The following is an 18,453-nucleotide window of genomic DNA, read 5'->3' on the forward strand; positions in this document are numbered from 1 at the left end:
ATCCATCCTTTGTTTTTAGTTCAGAGGCAGTACAAACAATCAGAGAGTTTACATTCCATCATGATATATGTAGAAACAGTTCACTGTCCACAAAATAATGTTGGTCAGAGCAGATACTGCTACAGAGACTGGACAAATTTCACATCCTCCTTCAGTAATTGCACTGACAATGAGGTATAAGACTTGACATGATTCCTAGTTGTAGGGTAAAGCAATACAGAACAGTCTTCTGCTGGAATTGAAGCTTTTATTTGGAAGTACATTACATAATATTCATTATTGAACTTACTGCAAACTGTGTTAACTAGACATGTAGCACAAACCGTTCAAATAAGCTAATTTATCAAGGCTTGTTGATCTCTAAGGCATAGTATTAACATCAAATCACAACAAGATACATTTTTACTGAGGAGAAACTTTGTACTACAGCACTTGGTTATTGCTATGAGTTTTGTAAAGTTCAGCATCAGGTGTGCAGTACGCAATACTGAAGGACATTCTGACAGAACAAAAACACCCAATATGTTAGAAAAGGGACAAAAATTCAATAAACATCTTACCTCATAAATACCAAACCGCGTTGTTGAGTAAGTGAGTTGCCTAAGAAGGGAAGCTGAAAGCCCATTGTACAAAGCAAACAGTCCTTGTTTCCGGACAATTGTCACTGCCATGCGAGCCATCGAAAGTTTTCCTTCCTGTTGTGTTTGCAAGTGCACCTATAAAAAAGCACCAATAAGTATATTTCAGTGAACTTTTTGTACTTATGACTTGAATAAAAACATAAAAGACTTAGACAACAAAACCAGGAAACTCTACCTTAATGAAATAGTGCTGATATTTCTGACTTTAAGCTCAAAAGTTCTTGTTTCTTCCCTTGTCTCATTCTTATACTACAAAATTAATCTGCAGTAGCATGTTAATGAACGGTTTCACCACAATTTGGTAGTAAAAAGTCATATTTAACAATAAAAAATAAATAGAAACTGTCAATTCTTAAAGGAATTTATAAATGTCATGAAACAGCTTTTAGCTTACAAGGCCATTTTATAATGACATCTGATGTTGGTAGCATTTAATCCAATACCACTTTCCAGTATAAATAGATAACATTAATAGCTTTTGAAAGATTTTCATTCTTAAAAACAATGTCAGTATACTTTTTCTTCCTTTCTTTTTTTTTTATCATTGGTCAAATTTTAAAACTGAAGGAGGAAGTGATTTCTTAAGCTAAATAACTTGTAAGTAAGTTCTTTAATATTTTTCATGACATGTCTCTCAAATCATATTGCAGATTGCTGTTATGCACTACCCGTTACAATTATTTTTTTATCAAATGCCCACAAAGTAGAAAAAAATTGTCAGTTCCATTAGTGACTAAAAGGCTTAAAATTATATGCATCTGGAGTCACAGTATTGTGATACTAACTTCTGGTCTTGGCTGAGTCAATCAAGTCATGTGTGATAAGGAAATGTATAATGTGTTAGTTTTCAAGTCCTGCAGTGAAATAGATTTTATTTACAAGGCGTACTGTCCCTAAGGTTTATTGTTCTTGGTTTCAGCATATCAAAGTAAACTAAGTCGTGAAATTTTTCATACACATTATCTGCTGGTGAATATACCTTTAGAAGGTCCAGTGGATGTGTACAGCATGCTGCACCTGCAGAAGCTAGGCCTCCAAAATACCATCGTGCAAGTCGCTTCTCAGACATCCTGGATAGAAGGAAAACTTATAAAGCAACCTTTTAATTTACATATCAGAAAAATAATTTTCATTCAAATGTGACAAGTGCAACTGAAAGTTCATACAAAAGGTTACAGCACAAAAATAATGGTCAATTCACATATATGACTAAAGGATAAGGAAGAAAGAAGGTAGATCATGGTCTAATGCCCCATTAATGATTAAGTCATTAGAGATGAAGTACAAGCTACGATTTAGTGGAAGAAACTGGCCGTGTCCTCCTCAAAGGAATGATCCCAGCATTTATCTTAAGCACTGTAGGGAAACCACAGAAAACCTAAATCAGCCTGGCTGAATAGGGATGTGAAAAACTGTCCTCCAGAACTTGAGTCCAGTATAGTTACTAGCTAAGACTTAAGGATAAACACATGGTTCTAAGCCAAGTAATCAATGAGATTATTATAGCGAATGTCAAACATAAGCTATTCATTTAATTATGTTTCAAATATCCATTTACAATGAACACTCTGGTTCTCTGAGACAATGCTGTTTCACGGATCCGCTATGTATTGGATATCACTAGCTCAGTTTTGTGCAGTATTATTCTGTTGTGGAATATGTAATCGATCTGACAGTCATTCTGATGGCTGAAATACAGATATTATTTCAGACTTCTTTTGATGGATATTGTATTCAATCTCTAAGTATACGTCAGACAATTGCAGTATGTTGCTGGTAGCTTTGGCTGCAAAAAAAAAAAAAAAAAAAAGGTGTATATATATTTGTGTGTCTGTCGACCTGCCAGCACCTTCATTTGGTAAGTCACAAAAAAAAAAGTGTATATATATTTGTGTGTCTGTCGACCTGCCAGCACCTTCATTTGGTAAGTCACATTATATATATATATATATATATGGTTATAATAGAGGGAAACATTCCACGTAGGAAAAATATATCTAAAAACAAAGATGATGTGACTTACCAAATGAAAGTGCTGGCAGGTCGACAGACACACAAACATACACACAAAATTCAAGCTTTCGCAACAAACTGTTGCCTCATCAGGAAAGAGGGGAAGGAGAGGGAAAGATGAAAGGATGTGGGTTTTAAGGGAGAGGGTAAGGAGTCATTCCAATCCCGGGAGCGGAAAGACTTACCTTAGGGGGAAAAAGGACAGGTATACACTCGCACACACACACACATATCCATCCACACATATACAGACACAAGCAGACATATTTAAAGACAAAGAGTTTGGGCAGAGATGTCAGTCGAGGTGGAAGTGCAGAGGCAAAGATGTTGTTGAATGACAGGTGAGGTATGAGTGGCGGCAACTTGAAATTAGCGGAGATTGAGGCCTGGTGGGTAACGGGAAGAGAGGATATATTGAAGAGCAAGTTCCCATCTCCGGAGTTCGGATAGTTGCCACGAAGAAAAATGATCCTAATCCTACCCCTAATGATCCAACTCCCCAAGACACTATCCAAATTGAACCCTGCCTGGAACAGTTCCGTCCTCCGTCACAGCGGGACCCACCTCCTCTTCCTCAAAATCACCCTCTCCAAACCTTCCAGGAATTTCTGACTTCCAGCCTTGCCTCTCAATCCTTCTTAAAAAACCTTAATCCTACTCCCAACATCACCACTGCTGAAGCCCAGGCTATCCGTGATCTGAAGGCTGACCGGTCCATCGTCATTCTTCCGGCGGACAAGGGTTCCACGACTGTGGTACTTGATCGTCGGGAGTATGTGGCTGAGGGACTGCGTCAGCTTTCAGACAACACCACATACAAAGTTTGCCAAGGTAATCCCATTCCTGATGTCCAGGCGGAGCTTCAAGGAATCCTCAGAACCTTAGGCCCTCTACAAAACCTTTCACCTGACTCCATCAACCTCCTGACCCCACCGACACCCCGCACCCCTACCTTCTACCTTCTTCCTAAAATTCACAAACCCAATCATCCCGGCCGCCCCATTGTAGCTGGTTACCAAGCCCCCACAGAACGTATCTCTGCCTACGTAGATCAACACCTTCAACCCATTACATGCAGTCTTCCATCCTTCATCAAAAACACCAACCACTTTCTCGAACGCCTGGAATCCTTACCCAATCCATTACCCCCAGAAACCATCCTTGTAACCATTGATGCCACTTCCTTATACACAAATATCCCGCACGTCCAGGGCCTCGCTGCGATGGAGCACTTCCTTTCACGCCGATCACCTGCCACCCTACCTAAAACCTCTTTCCTCATTACCTTAGCCAGCTTCATCCTGACCCACAACTTCTTCACTTTTGAAGACCAGACATACCAACAATTAAAGGGAACAGCCATGGGTACCAGGATGGCCCCTTCGTACGCCAACCTATTCATGGGTCGCTTAGAGGAAGCCTTCTTGGTTACCCAGGCCTGCCAACCCATAGTTTGGTACAGATTTATTGATGACATCTTCATGATCTGGACTCACAGTGAAGAAGAACTCCAGAATTTCCTCTCCAACCTCAACTCCTTTGGTTCCATCAGATTCACCTGGTCCTACTCCAAATCCCATGCCACTTTCCTTGATGTTGACCTCCACCTGTCCAATGGCCAGCTTCACACGTCCGTCCACATCAAACCCACCAACAAGCAACAGTACCTCCATTACGACAGCTGCCACCCATTCCACATCAAACGGTCCCTTCCCTACAGCCTAGGTCTTCGTGGCAAACGAATCTGCTCCAGTCCGGAATCCCTGAAGCATTACACCAACAACCTGACAACAGCTTTCGCATCCCGCAACTACCCTCCCGACCTGGTACAGAAGCAAATAACCAGAGCCACTTCCTCATCCTCTCAAACCCAGAACCTCCCACAGAAGAACCACAAAAGTGCCCCACTTGTGACAGGATACTTTCCGGGACTGGATCAGATTCTGAATGTGGCTCTCCAGCAGGGATACGACTTCCTCAAATCCTGCCCTGAAATGAGATCCATCCTTCATGAAATCCTCCCCACTCCACCAAGAGTGTCTTTCCGCCGTCCACCTAACCTTCGTAACCTCTTAGTTCATCCCTATGAAATCCCCAAACCACCTTCCCTACCCTCTGGCTCCTACCCTTGTAACCGCCCCCGGTGTAAAACCTGTCCCATGCACCCTCCCACCACCACCTACTCCAGTCCTGTAACCCGGAAGGTGTACATGATCAAAGGCAGAGCCACGTGTGAAAGCACCCAACTGACCTGCCTACAGTGTGATGCATTCTATGTGGGAATGACCAGCAACAAACTGTCCATTCGCATGAATGGACACAGGCAGACAGTGTTTGTTGGTAATGAGGATCACCCTGTGGCTAAACATGCCTTGGTGCACGGCCAGCACATCTTGGCGCAGTGTTACACCGTCCGGGTTATCTGGATACTTCCCACTAACACCAACCTATCCGAACTCCGGAGATGGGAACTTGCTCTTCAATATATCCTCTCTTCTCGTTATCCACCAGGCCTCAATCTCCGCTAATTTCAAGTTGCCGCCACTCATACCTCACCTGTCATTCAACAACATCTTTGCCTCTGCACTTCTGCCTCGACTGACATCTCTGCCCAAACTCTTTGTCTTTAAATATGTCTGCTTGTGAGATGTCTGCTTGTGTCTGTATATGTGTGTGTGTGTGTGTGTGCGCGAGTGTATACCCGTCCTTTTTTCCCCCTACGGTAGGTCTTTCCGCTCCCGGGATTGGAATGACTCCTTACCTTCTCCCTTAAAACCCACATCCTTTCGTCTTTCCCTCTCCTTCCCTCTTTCCTGATGAGGCAACAGTTTGTTGCGAAAGCTTGAATTTTGTGTGTATGTTTGTGTGTCTGTCAACCTGCCAGCACTTTCATTTGGTAAGTCACATCATCTTTGTTTTTAGATATATTTTTCCTACGTGGAATGTTTCCCTCTATTATATAAGGTGATTTACTGTATCAGTTCCACAACTGTGCAGATGAATATGTATAGTTGGTGTGTCTGAATAACCTCGGAGTTTGAGCATTGTCCACCTCATTGTGGCATTAGCTGTCATAATCATTTGACCATTTTGGCTATTAAACTGAGCTACAGTCAGTATGAGCTATTATCCTCTGCAATAACATCTGACAGATTGAACATTCTGCCATTCCAGATTGTTTACACTCTCAATTATTTTTTCAACATAGAATATTCTCTTGTCATTATTAGCACAAGCTTTCCACCCATATCCTTCCATATCAATTTCATACTGACCATTTGTTTAGCCATGCAAATGTGAAAATCTTGATCAAATTTGAAACATTTGGAACAGGTCCAGTCTTCAACTTCATTCTAGCATCTTCCTTAAATTATTGAAAGGTTATGTTCACATAATTTGTAAAATTAACTGCCAGAAAGGGTGTGTTGTACATTATAATTATACAACTAGGATCTTTTTTATCTTCAAAAGGCCACATTTTATGTTATTTATATATAACTGCATTAATTTCTGGCAATCTGTCTGTGATTTAGTTTCTACAGTGGATGCATTTGCTATTGATGTAATCACCTTGATTTTGAGCTTTTTTTTGGGGAATGATTTCGTGTTGTATCTTCTCTTTAACGGTTTTTGTATCTGTTTCATCTGAGGCATTGATAAAAAAGCATGTTGTGCTGTATTGTCATTTTTTGATGCACTTTGACAGTGTTTTGCTTCTTAGCTTTCACTCTGCTGCATATTTTAATATCACTCTCTCATACTTGTTCCTAAGATTAATGTTTTCTACCTCTAACCATTCAGTTTTCCAACTCTTCTAACTGGGCTTGGTGAAGCCCCACTCAAAGAGTTTTTCCTACCTTCATCCACAGAGAATATGACAGTATACATGTGATGTGTTATGACAGCAAAAGGAACCTGTGACCACTGGAAACAGTGCCACAAGTTCGTCCAAAAAATCGTAACACAACACTCACACCAATGTCATACTAACTAATGTAAATCCACCCGAAGATGGAGGTTCAAACCTTTGAAACGTGTCATGGAAATAAATAAAATGGTGACTGGTAACAGTAAACTTGTTGTTTAATTTAATGTCAATAACAGTCATGGCAAAGCCTAACCTAAAATATTACATATGTGTTTATTTTAGACTTAATAATTGATCACTCAAGTTGTACAACCTTCAGTTTAGCACATGGTTGCTTTAAATGTTTAAAATGTTAACGTTTCACTGTAATACACATAACAGAACAACAAGCAGTCGCCGCAACTACATCAGTAAATGTTACAGTGGAGATCGCTGCACATGTCGTTGTACTCTCCAGGCGAAGTTCCTCCAGCGTGCATGGTTTACATCAACAGACGTTATCTTTCACAGTTCCCCCACAAGTAAAAGTCCATAGGCATTAGATCTGGAGACCATAGAGGGAACTCAATGGGCCCTCTTTGTCCAATCCAATGCCCCGGCAAATTATCATCCAGGATAGCTTGTACAGCTAGGTGGAAGTGTAGCGGTGGCCCATCCTGTACGTAGAAGACCTCTTCATCACTTCCATAAAGCGCACATATACCTGACAAAATTGATCTGTGTAACATTTCCAGGTACACTTCTCCAGTGACAGTAGCATCAAAGAAAAAGTGTCCTATTAAGCCCCTAGACGATAGCCCACATCACACATGAACTCCTGGTAGATTGACTGCTTTATCCACATAAACATGTAGATTTCCAGTGCCCAATACATACTGTTACGCCAATTCACAGTTCCATTAAGTTTAAATTGTGCCTCGTCACTCCACACTACCTTTGTCACCAACTATTCATCATCAGTTACCATTTGCTGATACCATTTGCAAAATTGCATTCAGCAATTAGGGTTGTCATCATTAATCATGTGCAGTGAACATTGAATGTAAACTTTCCACTTTGCAGCTTTTAGAATTCTTCGTACTGCTAAGCCCCACTTCATGTGCACATTGCGTAGCAGACTTCTGTGGAGAATTAACAAACATTTCCAACACGAAAGCTGGCAAAGCAGGACTTATAGCTGTAAGCTGTCTTCCTTTGTGAATATCACAAATCATTCCATGCAATTCAAACTTGTCAATAACGCATTTAATTGTTAGGCGGGTTGACAGTTCTGTTTCAAACTCCCACCTGTATTGACGTTGCACTTCAACGGCATTATCAAGCTTGAAAAACCACTCCATAATACATTTTCATTGCTCGAATGTCAAGCATGCTCCAGCCATCTTGTTTCAAAGACCATACTACAACACACTCTTAACTCAAATTGAATAACAATATTGATATCTCGGCAGAGCCTGACAAAAAGAGTATCATTTTTCTGGCAAACTCTGTATACTTCACTTCCACGACTGGAAGTCCTTTCCTGATTGTTCTCCATGATAACAGTGAAGTAGACCTATCACAATAACAGCAGTTGATGGCAGCTAAGTTCATTTCCCCATGTGATGCCCTCCCACAGTTTTTTGGTTAATGCAAAGTGCTCAGAAGCACACTTATGTGTCATGCAGCCATGTGACAGAGTTTTGGGTGTCAGCTAACAACAGAGCTGCATCACCAACCATCTGCTACTGAGAGCTGGGAACAGCTGCAGGGTTTGTATGATGTGGTTTTGCTTCCATTGTCTCAGGCTGGGCGATGGCACTTCAGCCATCAGTCATTGCCACAAAAAATTTTGTGTCAGCAGTACTTACCCACTTACTCAAATAGAACAGCAATTGTTGCTTAAGCAGATCATCGACTAGATGTGTACTCTCCTTTTACACTTAAGACAGATTCCCATAATTTGTGCTAAAGTTTTACTGTCTAAAATATAAAACTATTTCTTTAGATGAACTAGACATATTTCCAAATTCTGTAAAATGGGAAAAGTGGCCCGCTTTGCACTGTAGTGAGTAGAACCTTACAAAAAATATTGCTATATGTTTAAAACAGACACCTGTGCGTGTTCCACATGTTAAAAGGAAGAAATGATACAGTGAGATGAACAAATACTGTTTGTTTCACGTACCAACTCTTATTAAAGTGACAGAGTCACAGAATTTAATATTGATGGAAAGTATTCAGGTACTGGCATGACAAAGCAAATAAACAGAAATGGCCATGGGTATAAAACAGTGGGAACACTGCCACTCGGTTTCATCAAATTATCATTTGTTAGCAAAATAGTAGTTACACTAATTCAGACAATTAGGTCAAATTCAGAATAAACCATTGTCATGAAAATGAAGGGATGCAGCCACAGCCAGAAGTTTCTAAGCAAAAGTAGAAATCATCAAGGATGTGTACACACAAACAGAGCATAAACCATAGTACATAAAATAAGAATGAATGGAGCCCTCAGGATTAGCTTCAGGGTACTGACAAACTAAAAAAGAACAATGAAAACAAGCAAGAACCTTTGACCACAAGTTCTGTAGCAACTGTACAAATACATCAGGTACTTCACAGTCTGAAAAGACAAAGCTATAAAATCAACAAAGAAAATGTAAGAAGAGGTGCATGGCATTATGGGAAGGAAGCCAACAAAAGGTTTTGTGTAACATGTTGACAGCACACAATCTATTGATAATTTTTTTTCACAATGTAACAACTCTTGTGAAGATGCCATGAGATTTAGGAGAAATGCAGTTGCTGACTCTGGCAATAAGCCAACAGGCAAGAAACTAACATGCACAAGCAGATCAAATTACATTCCTGGTTCCAGTAGTGCACCATATTCAGCTGAAGGTAAATAAACATTCAACTGACAATCCAGATGCAATGGCAAAAGGGGAGACAAACAATATTGATGTTCTCAGATGGTAATGTTTTACGACCATATAGCTTTTGGTCTTTGGGTTCCGTGGCCACAACACTACACCCCACAAGGTACATGTGCCACCCTCACAGAGTACCTATGCAATAATACAACAATGTAGCTTTAAATACATGTATATTCCTTCAATAAAGTTATTATCCAAATTACAAAAAATCAGAATAGATCAGATAAGTGCTACATATTGTATTATTGTGTTGCAGGAAGCGAGAAACTTACTGAAGAAATGGATCTCCAAATAATATGCATTCAGCAGCCATAAAGTAAAAATGGCAAACTACCTATCATGCCAGTTAGAGCTCAAGTAAGAACAGAGGGAATCAACCCAATAGTGGCTACTGCTGTCTTAAAAAGGATAATTACAGTGGCAAAGATTGATGAACTTTGCAATGAATATGCACTAACGAGAAGTCAGCAGGAATTACATTACTGTCAAATACTGTTACTACATTGATGACATATATCAGCAAGGTGCACATACAAAAAAGCAATGATACTGAACATAAAGGTGAATGGATTTTCATTCTGAATGTTAATGACAAGTCCAGTTGCGGCATAGTGGAGAAGGGGTGAAAGGAATTTAAACCTCCAAGACACAATAGAAGAACTGAGCTTCATAAACCACTTAGTCTAATCATAAATCACAAATGGAAAAGTGCTACAAGAAACACTGAGATTAAACAATGGGATATACAGGTGGAATACAACATTATTATGAAAGGATAGTTGCTACTCACAATATAGCAGAGATGCTGAGTCAACTCATCGTCTCTGCCATATGGAGAGTAGCAACTATCCTTTTCATAAAAATATTGAGATTACTCTAGCATAATAACGTATTTTCTGACATAATATTATGGCATGTTGGTAAATCTCTAAAAATGAGTGATCACAACATTATTGTATTTGTACTGTATAATGATGGGCATGTCAGTGAAAATTATGTTGGAATGAAGTGTACAAACAATCAATGGAAAGCAAATTGGGATTTTTTGCTCCCTGGATTCTACATATAGCCGAAAGAGTGAAGAGAATTTGATATGGTTACAAAATTTCATTCAAATGGCAATAAACAAAGTAATACCAGCAGTAATTAAGAACGGGAAGGAAATTAAAGTGCCATGGGGCAGAGCTCTACAAAATTTTAGACAAGAAAAAGGAAGGTGAGGAGTTGATTTCAAATGCAACTTGGAGCAGAAGAGTGTATGTATCAAAAGACTAGAACTTTACAGGAATGTTAAGCAACAATACAAAGACTCTCAACAACATCAAGATTGGAGCATTTTGAAGTCTGTGTTAAATATCAATTCCAACTATATATTAGGGGAATGACCAACAAAATCATAAGAAACAAAATAAAATCCAGCTACTTTTTTCACATTGAAGAAACAAGGCAGAGAATTAACAACTGATTGGGAATCTTCAGCCAAATTACGAATGAAGGCACTCTGCCCCAATGACAATCATGCTGCAGATGTAGAACACCAAAAGTGGCTACAGACTACCTACATAAACCACAGAATGGCAATTCTGTTTGTGGAAAGAAGTAATGTGTGCTGCAATAATACAACAGAAAAAATATCAGAAGTTGGCAGGGCTGGATCCAATACACACAAAGAAATTGCAGACTCTGACCATTTGTATTGCACTAAACCTTACAGCACTAGTAAATGAAAGCTTGTCACAAGGCAGATTACTTCAGATATAGAATACAACAGAAGTAGTTATCAGAAAAGGAGAAGATGGCTATAAAATAGAAACAAAGTATTACAGGTTGATATGTTTATGAAACACATTAGGAAAATAAAGAGAAACTACTATTTGGTAGGCTGTAAAAAAAAAAATTATAGATGGTATGAATGAATCTCAGTCTGGATTCAGAAAAGGCAAGTCCACCTAGAACTCTCTGAATCAGGCACTTAGCCATAATAACATATGCAGTCAGCGCTTTTGGAAGCCTATGGTGGCCAGTTTTTTACTCTAGACTGTGTCAAGCAGGATGACCTAGAAATCTCTACTTGAGTTTTGAGATACTGCCCCGGAAACTGTTTAACAGAAAGTAAGTGAACTACTCGATCAAAAGGATGCACCACATATACCCAAGACCTGAAGAAAACAGGAAATACTAGCGCAGCATTAGAAAAAATATAATTGAGATGTTACGGCATTGCTTCGCATTTGGTGTCCAAAATACAAATTTAAAATAGCTTCAAATAAAACAGTTCACAAAGAGAAAGTGTCATAACCAAGAAACTCAGCCATAAAAGTAAGAATAGGTAACAACTCATTCAAAAGATGAGTGGTAGTACGATATTCGTGCTTGCATGTTGACGAAAAGCAATATTTTCATAAACACACTGAAACTTTCTGCCAACTAGCTCTCAATCAAATGAGCAAAATTACATGGGTATGCAAAAATAAGTTCCATCAATCTCTAAAAATCATCATGAAGTTATAGTTGATTACACAGTAGCACACACAGCAAATTTCTGGACACATAGTACACAACTAGTTAAATCTGAACTAGCTCTACAGAGTGCAAAAGAGCACACTTCTGAGATTTATTGGTGCACACAGGATATCAAAGAAGGACGACGCTCTGGGGAAGAAAGCTTCATGCACGTGTGAAAATGTCAGTAGGATTGGGATTCAGGTACATTATGATGATGTGTCAATGAGTTCTTTTCCAGTATGAAAGAAAGACTTCAAATGATACACAATCTACCCTAGAAAAGAGAGGAGAACCAATGAATCACCCTCGAGATTAATTAAACAAACAAATGTGAATGAATACTGGGGTGCAGACATGTTCAAAGAAGGAATTTTCACTCTTGCAGCACAGTGTGCACTGATCTGAAACTGCCTGGCAGATAAAAACTGTGCACTGGGCTGGGACTCAGACCTGGGACCCTTACCTTTTGTGAACAAATGCTCTACTGACTGAACTATCCAAACACTACTTATGACCTGTCACCACAGCTTCACTTCTACCAGTACCTCATCTGCATTCCTCACACTTTGACATAGTAATACCATGAAACCTAGCTGAGTGAAACCTTTCTGACTCAACTGTATTTTCCAGTTATAAGGTACATTCAACTATAGCACAATAAATTTGATGCTAGCATACAAAATTACACTACATGCTTATCAGTACATCTACATCTACATGGATACTCTGCAAATCACATTCAAGTGCCTGGCAGAGGGTTCAGCGAACCACTAATAGAATTTGCTTCCGAAAACCAGTGCATTAATCATTTACTAAAAAATTCACTCCCAATAATTCATGCATTCTCCAAAAAGTTAACATAACCTACAGTCATATGTTTTTTTTTCATCTATGAACTACTCTAAGTGCAGTTTTATAGATTTTACAAGAAAAGGTTTCTCCTAGTACATGCAACAGATACCTCACTTACATGAATGGTATGATTCTAGAAGTTACAAAGAACTCTGAACTGTATTGAGAATATTTTCTTACTGGGTAACAGGCTTTAGTGCAGCCTGAAACTCAGTTCAAAAACATGATCAGCTACGAGCACGAACTGGTACTGTGCTGAGGCTCTAATGTTAGAAAGTAAATATTTGCAGTGTTCCTTTACACCACACACACACGCACTCTCTCTCTCTCTCTCTCTCTCTGTAAACTCTGGTGGCCCCTATTATTTGCAGAGAGCCACAAATAAGCAATATCTGTTTGCCTGATTATGAATGTACTCATCTGGATAGTCACTGTACTGGTAGGAAAGGTACCAATATCAAAACTCAAATAGTACAATATTGGGTATTTCATGACGGAAATGACCAAACAAGAAGTGAGGATGGGCAAACAATAGTTACCACTCATCTGCAGGTGAATGATGGGGTGTATGCAGTCTCATTGAAAGTATAATAGCACAAAGACATTCAGTTTACAGTTTATTTATACATGATAATTGTACGCTGTATTTTCAAAAACAATTTCATTCCTGTATCACAGTCTTCACCAACAACAGCAGTTTAAAGCTCACTGCTGAATAAAATCATCCTATACATTTTTCCATGTGTTAATGCATCATTGTTGCCCCTGCATGATTCCTAATGTCACCTACCCAATTCCCTCAGTAAATGATCTTGGTATTTTCTTATCTCTTGAAATCCAATAATAACATATTTGGTTCATTTACCATCAATTGCACAATAAGCTTTGAGAGCAGCTTTGCCAGAAAAATCATATTAATTTTGTATATAGCTCATACAAGAATCATGCACAGCATTACAAACTGCTGTGTGTTTCATCAGTATTATCAGAGTACATGATTATTTTATTTGTGCTAAAATACCTGAAACATTCTTTGTGTATTTCACATGCCGTCTAAGACTGCAAATTTATTCTTTCATGGAACTGTACTGTCCTATTTTATTTACGTCTCAACATGTCTTTGGCACTTCAGGTTACTTTCGTCAAAGAAGTTTTTAAGTTACAACTATTTTGTTATTTTATCTTGAGTTATGCAAACACAAATTTATATCTACTTTTACATCTACATCTATACTCCACGAACCACCTTGAGGTGCATGGCAGAGGGTATGTCCAATTGTAGCAGTTATTAGGGTTTCTTCCCATTCCATTCACTTGTGGAGTGAAGGAAGAATGATTGTTTGAATGCCTCTGCATGTGCAGTAATTATACTAATCTTATCCTCCTGATCCTTAAGTGAGCATTACGTAGAGGATTGTGGTGTATTCCTAAAGTCAGCATTTAAAGCCGGATCTTTAAACTTTGTTAAAAGAGTTTCTCAGGATAGTTTTGTCTGTCTTCAAGAGTCTGTCAATTCAGTTCTTTCAGTATCTCTGTGACACTCTTCCATGAATTTAACAAACCTGTCACCATTCACGCTTCCCTTCTCTGTATACATTCAATATCCCCTGTTGAACCTATTTGGTATGGGTCCCACACACTAGAGCAGTATTCTTGAACTGATCACATGAGTGATTTTTAAGCAATCTTGTTTGTAGACTGATTGCAATTCCCCAGTATCCTACCAATAACCTGAAGTCTACCACCTATTTTATCCACAACTGAGGCCATGTGATCATTCCATTTCATGTCCCTACAACATGTTACACCCAGGTATCTGTGCGAGCTGGCCGATTCCAATAGTGACTTATTGATGTCATAGGATACCACTTTTTTTTTCACTTTGTTTAGAGCACAGTTTTACGTTTCTGAACATTTAATGCAAGTTGTCAATCTTTGCACCACTTTGAAATCTCATCAAGATCTTACTGAATATTCTTCAGCTTCTTTCAGAAAATAATTCATTATAAATAACTGCATCATCTGCAAAAAGCCTAATGTTATTATTTATATTGTATGCAAGGTCATTAATATACAATATGAACAGCAAGGGTCCCAGCAAGGATCTGGGGTACACACAAAGTTATTTCAACACCTGATGATGACTTTCCATCCAAGATAACATGCTGAATGCTCCCTATCAAAAAGTCCTCAATCCTGTTACAAATTTCACTTCATACTCTATATGATTGTACTTTTGACAATAAGCATAGGTGCAGTACTGAGTCGAAAGCTTTTTGCAAATCAAGAAATACTGTATCTACCTGACTGCCTTGATCCAAAGCTTTCAGTATGCCATATGCAAAAAGTGCAAGTTGGTTTTCACATGATCGATGTTTTCAGAATCCATGCTGGTTCGCATTGAGGTGGTCAATCCGTTCATGACACTCGTTATTTTTCAGCACACAAAATTTTCTAAGATTTTACAACAAATCGATGTCAAGGACATTGGATAGTAGTTTTATAAATCACTTCCATTATCCTTCTTGTAGAAGGCTGTGACCTGTGCTTTTTTTAAGAGCTGTGCACAGCCTTTTTTTTTTTTTTTTTTTTTTTTTTTTTTTTTTTTTTTTTTTTTTTTTTTTTTTTTTGAGGGATCTACAATAGATAATAGTTAAAAGAGGGGCTAACTCAGCTAGAAATTCAGTATAGAATCTGATGACAGGGATTCCATCAGGCCCTGGAGCTTTGTTCAGTTTTAACAATTTCAGCTATTTCTCAACACCACTTACATTAATAATTATTCCATTCATTTTTTTCAGTGGCATGAGGATTAAATTGGGGCATTTCTCCAGGGTTTTCCTTTGTAAATGAACAAATGAAAATAGAGTTAGGCATTTCAGTTTTTGCTTTATCCTCAATTTGAATTCCTGCCTTATTCACTAGGGACTGGACATTAACTTTGGTGTCACTAACAGTCTTTACACACAACCAGAATTTATTTGGATTCTGTGAAAGATCATTTGACAATATTCTGACATGCCTTGCACAATGCCCCTTCAGTCATTGCTTGAGGTAGAGGGGAGAGAGATTGGAAATAGAAAGGAAGCAGTTGGAAATATGGGTTATTAGCTAAGTGTGTGGTTACTATATGGATAGATTAGTAATTTTATGCCAAGGTGTGTGAGTGAGTGGGGGGGGGGGGGTATTTATAGTGGAGGCTAGGTTGAGGAAGAGAATGAAGAGGGAGAGTACTGCAAGAGAAATAGGAGACAAGGCAAGGGCAAAAAGAGATAAAAGGAAAAGACAAGTGAGCCTAAGACTATACTGTCTATGAAGTATCTACTGTTGCCAGGAATCATATAATGTAATTCAAACACAAAGAATGTAACAGAAAAGTTTAAAGTAAAGTATGTTTCCCATAAAAATGAGACTGGTTTATTTTTCTTCAAACATCCACGGTATCCAGTAAATTCATATTAGCATGTAAACAAGCAAACAAATTGGCATTCACAAACTGGACAAATCTACTACACCACAAGAAGTGAACTGAAAAAATTGGTTTCTAAGATACTAAATTTACTACAGATATCAACACAGTATCAAGACATTCGGGTCTAAGATAAACTGCGACATTTCAGATTTGCCTTTTATCTGCAGTTTTATGCAAACTAATAATTTAGCCAACACACTATAACTGTCTTGTACTTGTGATCAGTTACCTGTTTAATTATTTACTGTTTTTGCAATACACCTTATGTAATGCATTTCTCTTCTAATTGTTCTGTCACATAATTATTTATTGTTATTTACTTAATTATGCAGCGTGTTTATCATTATTTCCTTGTACTGAGTGACATTTGCCTATGTTCTTCGACTTTTGACAGCAATGATTGCTTATAAAGATGCTCATTAGGTGAATAAAGCATTTTTATTTAGAGACTGTGACATAACATGTATACTGTTGTAACAGAGGTAACAAAGAAATTGGGATACTTCAATATATGTCATGGTAATATCATGTTTCATTGAATCCATCAACTACTTCTTTCAATCATGCTGAGCTAAACTGTTGCCTTTCATAAATGTCTAGCACTTGCATGCTTTAGAAGTGATATGTGATGGTTAACTTTCATTTTATGCTCTTTCTTTCCCTCAATATAATAAGCAAACTACTGTAAAAATAATCTTAAAATGGCCAAAACTGCAAATATGCATCCACTGGTTAATTTATACATATTGTATATTCCACAAAATGGTGCAATCTAAGTACTTGATTTTGCATTATGAAAGTGACTACAGCCGATAAAAGTGACTGCAGCCGCATTGAAAGATGTTGATTTACATTCCGACAGAATATACTTGATGAACCCTCCAGCCTTACGTATAACAGTGTGTCCCCGCTTGTTTTCGAAGACAAACATTTGTAATGTTTACATATAAGTGAAGTGACATAACAGTGTCTACTTTATCGGTCTGCATTACTCTTATGTTCCGCAAACGCTAACAGTTGGTCACTTTACCTTCTCTACGAGATGGAATTCCGTTTGACTAGCCTACATAAATATTTCACTGGCAACGTCAGACTCCTGATGTGGACGCAGGAAGTTCTACTTTTTACACATCTTCCTAGTATTTCGGACAATTTTAGTTCTCGAAGTTATTCATAGCATCCTTAGCCAATGTATAACTTGCGCGTGCTACCAGCGCTCACAACGGACTGAATTTTTTTGAGGAATCAAGTGGCATACATCAGTTACGTGAAAAATTAATGATGACGCAAGATGACTTGTCAGATACCCCGGCTTTATTTCGGTGGAATTAAGACTATAAACTAGGCCTGCAGCGAAATGCGGCACACTTAAACAGGTGCTTTTCTTGTGTTTCTTGAAAATTATTATTATTATTATTATTATTATTTTAAGTGTTGTGACCCAACTTAAGGAAACCATTTCCAAAATCTGAACATCAGTAAAAGGGGAGCTATAAACTGTGGTACCATTTCGCACTCCCAATTATTCGAACACTCGTCTTATTGAGAAGTATCAATGAATTGCCTTTCTTCTAACGCAAAAGAAACGGTCCTTTCAGCATATCGCGACCTCAACCGTACTATCAAGTACCAATTACTGCAACATGTAGCATCTATGACAAAATATTCTTTCCAGTTTCCAGTGAACTTTTTGCAAACTTCGTATACCTGTGACATGGGTGTGTTTATGGTATCGACAACATGTATTTTTAACGCGTATCAACAGAATTTAAATTAACATTTAACGTAATTTTGAGTAATGACATACCTGTAATTCAAACTGTAAGAACAACCACTTAGCCAGTTGTTACAAGTTCAGTTCATAAGCACCCTTACAAACCGCTTATCTGAATAGCCACTTTAAACAGCGGTCAGCTGTAGGTTATCATCAAAAATATCCTATCTGTTCTTATTACTACTGGTCACTTCGCTGAGGAAACATGAAGTCGTAGCATGCCAAGTGCGAGTGATTTTATGAAACCTAAAAATCAGTCGTGTACTGACGTATGGCGTTTTGCGATCTGACAGGGCGTACACAAGGTGCTAAATAGCCACTACATGAAATTTCTACTCGACAGCAGTGAAGAGTTAGAGGCAAAATAAATTATATTTCTTACGAGATTCTTCGCGCTTGACAGCTTG

The 18,453-nt window shown here is 38.3% G+C and overlaps 1 protein-coding gene across 2 annotated transcripts in view; it reads right to left on the reverse strand.

Annotated features, from left to right (window-relative positions):
• Positions 1-18,151, reverse strand: part of LOC126236822 (mitochondrial dicarboxylate carrier-like) — an 80,507-nt gene extending 62,356 nt beyond the window's left edge. Inside the window, exons 1-3 of one of the 2 annotated variants that reach the window (XM_049946422.1) lie at positions 18,080-18,151; positions 1,621-1,711; positions 561-716 (exon numbers count right to left, since the gene is read on the reverse strand). In XM_049946422.1, the coding sequence (XP_049802379.1) occupies positions 561-716; positions 1,621-1,710 (246 nt within the window). In that variant the 5' untranslated portion in view covers position 1,711; positions 18,080-18,151. Of the gene's footprint in view, positions 1-560; positions 717-1,620; positions 1,712-17,302; positions 17,613-18,079 lie in introns of those variants that run through there. The other variant, XM_049946423.1, reaches the window with a different exon arrangement.
• Between the last annotated feature and the right edge of the window lie 302 nt (positions 18,152-18,453).

This window comes from Schistocerca nitens, chromosome 2, assembly GCF_023898315.1.
Source record: "Schistocerca nitens isolate TAMUIC-IGC-003100 chromosome 2, iqSchNite1.1, whole genome shotgun sequence".
Classification (NCBI taxonomy): Eukaryota; Metazoa; Arthropoda; class Insecta; order Orthoptera; family Acrididae; genus Schistocerca; species Schistocerca nitens.